The sequence below is a fragment of the Etheostoma cragini genome, chromosome 8, assembly GCF_013103735.1.
Source record: "Etheostoma cragini isolate CJK2018 chromosome 8, CSU_Ecrag_1.0, whole genome shotgun sequence".
Lineage (NCBI taxonomy): Eukaryota > Metazoa > Chordata > Actinopteri > Perciformes > Percidae > Etheostoma > Etheostoma cragini.
The window spans coordinates 16,925,067-16,929,626 of NC_048414.1; the positions used below are offsets into that span (position 1 = coordinate 16,925,067).

The 4,560-nt window shown below is 44.3% G+C and overlaps 1 protein-coding gene across 1 annotated transcript; it reads left to right on the forward strand.

The window, feature by feature from the left end:
• The first annotated feature begins 311 nt into the window (after positions 1-311).
• Positions 312-2,528, forward strand: LOC117949344 (cyclin-dependent kinase inhibitor 1C-like). Its single transcript, XM_034879511.1, has 3 exons — positions 312-1,057; positions 1,215-1,332; positions 1,818-2,528. The coding sequence occupies exons 1-2, from the start codon at positions 526-528 to the stop codon at positions 1,328-1,330; spliced, it is 648 nt and encodes a 215-aa protein (XP_034735402.1). The 5' UTR covers positions 312-525; the 3' UTR covers positions 1,331-1,332; positions 1,818-2,528.
• Positions 2,529-4,560: the final 2,032 nt, after the last annotated feature.

Consider the following 4,560-nt stretch of genomic DNA (forward strand, 5'->3'; position numbering starts at 1 on the left):
GCAGCAATTGTGCGGAAGAAGGAGAAAAGACAAAGTCTGATAATAGATGCACAAGCACCAGCTGCTTGTTTAAGTACCCACACGTGATCCAAAAAGCAGCTCCATCAGTTTGACGCTGACATAGGGAAAGTCTGCTCAGTGTTATCAGAGGGTTGAAAAACCAAATCGCTGCGCTCTGCTCGGCGCACAGCCAAATGGGCACCAGGGGCTTATGGGAAATCAGGGTGGGGCCGTGCGTGTTTTTTTAAGAGGGCAGGACTTAAGGCAACCAATGAAAAAGTCGCCCGAGGTGGCTGCTCACACTGAGGAGTTGTTGAGAGGTTATATACTCCACATCTCACTCGCAGAGAAGGTACATTTAAACAGAACTGTGTGGTGGAGAGAGACGGACGAGAGAGGATATAGAAATACACACTGTAGGCAAAACAACAACAACAACACCTGATACTCTCTCAGCAGGGATCATTTAGCCAAATAGGGCATCTGATATTGTGTTTTGGGGCTTTTGTCGCGAAGATTTTGGAGATGACCAACGTCCAGTTATCGTGTAGCGCGCTGGATAGGCTGGTGGCCAGGAGGACCTTCCCTCTCCACAGACGCACAAGCGTCTGCCGCAGCCTCTTCGGACCAGTGGATCACGACGAACTAAACCGGGAGATGAAAGCCAAGCTGCGGGAGATTTCCGAACGGGACCAGCAGAGATGGAACTTTAATTTCGAAGACAACACCCCATTGGATGGGGATTACAAATGGGAAGAGGTGCCCGTGGATAAGACCCCGGTGTTTTATCAGGACTCTGTACAGAATGGCAGGACCAGGGTGCCTGAGACACCCATCAAGCAGAGGCCCACCTCGGACTCTGTTCTACCTGAGACCCCTGATATGGATGTACTTGAGCGCTTGTCTGTGGCCGAGAGCAGCAGCACTCCCTGCCCGGTGGAGGTTAACCAGGAGAACCGCACAGACAAGCTCAATTCAGGGAAGCAGGCTCACAAACAGCTCCATTGTGTTAGACGGAAAAGAACGGCCTCTACTGACAACAACACGCACATCACAGGTAAATACACTATACGACTATATTCAATCTCATGTTAAGTATGTATGTGGCTTCAGTGCTACAGGCCCTGTATCCAAATTGGCCCGTGTCTGTCGCATGCGTAATTTCGGCTCAACTGGATTCATGTGTATTACATATTTTTTTTTCTCTCCAACAGACTTCTTCGTGAAACGCAAAAGGGCTGCTGATAAAAAATCGAATGATGTGAGCGCTTGCCACCACTCAAAGTCTCCAATCCCGCTGGAACAAACTCCACGAAAGAGGATCCGTTGAAGGTATGCAGATTTTTTTTCTTCAATTTTTCTAAACTACCAAATCGTTAAAGCACGTCTAATATGGCAGTTCTGATTTTTTTTTTTACACCTTAATGAACTGTCAACTATTGAGAGTTAATGGTGGCTGCCTTAAATGTGATCAATGATTTCTGTTTTGTTTTTCCTGGGTCAATTGGGAAAGATTACGCGAGTTAAAAAGCGCAGACAGTGTTATCGGGGAGGGTGGGGCGTTCGTGGTGGCGAAATCGCAGTAGTAGTGTGATAGTAGTAGCTGTAGTAACATCAGTGGTTGGGGGAGGGGGGATGTGCGTCACGATGTGGCGGGAAAAGGCTCGGGTAAAGGGTGACGCCAGAGACGGTCCAGTATAGAGGATCTTTGGTGACGCCTGCTGCTGGGTTTCCTGTTTCATCAGAAAGCTGACTGCGTCTTTCTTCGGAATCACTCTTTCCTCAGATAAACTGATCGTGTTTTATTCCTTCCTCAGGTGTTTTGCACTAGCCTTTTTGCCTGCATACTTTGAGGATCAAGATGTGGATGTTTCTCCCTGGTACTACGCCGGAGAGGGGAAAACAGGGGGCGGTGAGGGAGATTTTAAGCCCGACCAGCCGGCTGCTCCGGCTCGATGCGCCCCGGCGGAGCGCAGCCTGAACACCGGACCAGACTCTCAGGACTGAACGGTTTGGGGGGGGGGTGGGGTGGGGAATGGACAGGAAAGAGAGGACATTTCGCTGAATGACTTCTATCCAGTACAAATGTAGCATACATTGTTGCTTTTGCATACAGCCACTCGACAGTGTTAAATGTTTTAACATCTGTGCAATGCAATCCTAATTATACTTTAAAATAATTGTCTACACTGGCCAAAAGTGTACAGCTTTATAGAGACAATAGCCTATAAATGTTTATTTCTGTTCTGGTTTTTCTGTTAAATGTATATTTTTTAAGACTATTCTAACTTATAATTTATTTATGTTTCTTTTATATTTGTTAAATGCCTGTTGATTTAGCCAAAGGGCATATTCTTATTTTATTTTAATATTTCCATTTGTCATTGTGATGTTTTGCAATCATGTAGCTTACCCATAGTAGTCCACACTTGGAAAAATAGGTTTCTGAGCCGTTTTTTTTTTGTGTTTTTATACAAGTGCCCTATGTCTTGTAAAAGATGAGAATAAAATATTTTTCACTTCAAATTGAAAGCAGATTTGTTGGTGTGTTTTTGTCCCGTTTATTTGTTTAGTTTTTGGGAGGTTATGAAACTAGATGTGTGTCAAATTAGACCCGAAACTGAAACTTTGACGTCATTGTGTTGTCTGGTTTCTGCCTCGTGATGTTTAAATTTAGAAAAAATAATTGGTAACAGTTGTATTGTTCATTCAATGAAAGCTGGCCATATTCCCCTTATAGGTCTTAATACGAGTTTCACAGGTGATTTATATTTCACAAACCTATTGCTGAAAGGAAGACATAATAAACCAAGAATCCATGCCGTGTTACTGCACACAGTGATACAGTAATGACTGTCCACCTCCCCGGGGGCGCAGGTATACATTACCTTTGACTGAGCTCCGCCTGTATCTGTCTGCCTCTGTGGGCTCGTGTACACCTTGCGGGGGGAAACGCATTCAGACGTGCAGCCGTGGGCCGCGTAGCAGCTGCGGGGTATAGGCTGGGATTTAAAGGCCCTTTCGCCCTTCTAAAGAAGCAGCAGCTGCCTTTGGATCCCCGCTTTGTCCGCCACGAAGACACCCCCACATCCACCCGCACTCAACAAGCCCTCTAAAGACCCACTCACACACACTGTTTACCCCGCCGTGGATACACCGGGCGTGGAGGCCACCTGCCAGAGCTGGAAAAAGAAAACTACTAGTCTTTGTAATTGTCCTCGTCTATTGAAACAAACTATTCAACAGGTCATACTTGCAAGTTTACCCTTAATTGAAAGAAGCCAAATGCAGCAGTGTCTGAATGCGCGCGGGGCTGCGCCGCCTCTCAGTGCGCAGGAAACAGGCCCATTTTTTAAATATAATTTTCCATAAGTTTCTTCATTTGTTTGAATTGCTTTGACCAGCTGACATTCATGTTTTGATGAAAATGGGGACTTTTGATGGCCAGAGTGACTTTGTCAGCTCCATGCAGCCATAAGCTCTGACGGGCTTGTTCTGATTTCCAGCACAAAGCGCTCTTCGGCTCCATTCTTTCCTTTTTGTTGCCATATGGCAAATCCATGTAGACATAGCCAAGACCCATTCAGTCAGCCACAGAATGTCCTGCATCAGAGAACAAAAGACACTTTGTCTGGCTGCTCTATTGATATGAATGGACGAAAAAAATATTCTAATTAATCTATGGCTATATCCAGCTAATTAACGTCCATATGCCCACGGGGAGCTGCGCGGCCATTCAGTGTAGTTTTAAATTCTCAATAGTTTACATGTTAAAGACAACAGCTGTTCATGTGTTACTTTAATGAAGTTCCCTCTATGTTGGAGACTGGACAAATTCAAGGGCTCAAGTCGCCCCCCCCCCCTCCCCCCCAAGAGTTAAAGGGGTCATCTTCCTTTATTTGTCTCTACAGCTGTGCAACTATATAAAATTTGTCCCAATAAATAGATCTTTAAATCACACTCGTTTTCTCAAAAAGGTATAGCGTTTGAGCCATTGCGGGAGAGGTCGTAGGTTAATTCAACTCAGTAAGCTTCTCTTTGCAGGTAAACAAAAACCAAAAACTAATCTAAACAGTTCCATTTTTTTTAATTTGACTATCCATGCATGATAAGTGATAATTTTCACCCCAAATATGAGCTTATTCCGGGGCATTGATATTGCCTGACCGGATGGATATTTACCATTGAAATTGGCTCCACAGAATATGTTGCATGACAATTATGACTTAATTCAGCCCAGCTGTACAGCATGTTTGATGGACATAAAGGAAAGAGATGACAGCTAACATGCATACCTCATTAACAAGCCCACTACAATAGAATATAATGAAACAAGCAGCTGCTGATGGAGAGAATCAGCCTCATGAGCCCTCCAGTCTCCCATCTGACCTTTAACTTACACAGTTTCATTTGTCCAAGTCCTCATAAAACCATGATCAGCTGTTGCTTTAATCAGTTAGTTCAATCAAACTAAACAAAAAACATGTAACATTACTGAGTTCAGTGACTTAATAAAAATGAAGTACACCGTTAAGGCTGTGATCCCCTGAAAAAAAACAA

Coding starts and splice junctions, on each gene's coding strand:
- LOC117949344 (XM_034879511.1), top strand. CDS start 526: ATGACCAACGTCCAGTTATCGTGTAGCGCGCTGGATAGGCTGGTGGCC. Junction 1,058..1,214: donor CAACAACACGCACATCACAG/GTAAATACACTA, acceptor TCTCTCCAACAG/ACTTCTTCGTGAAACGCAAA.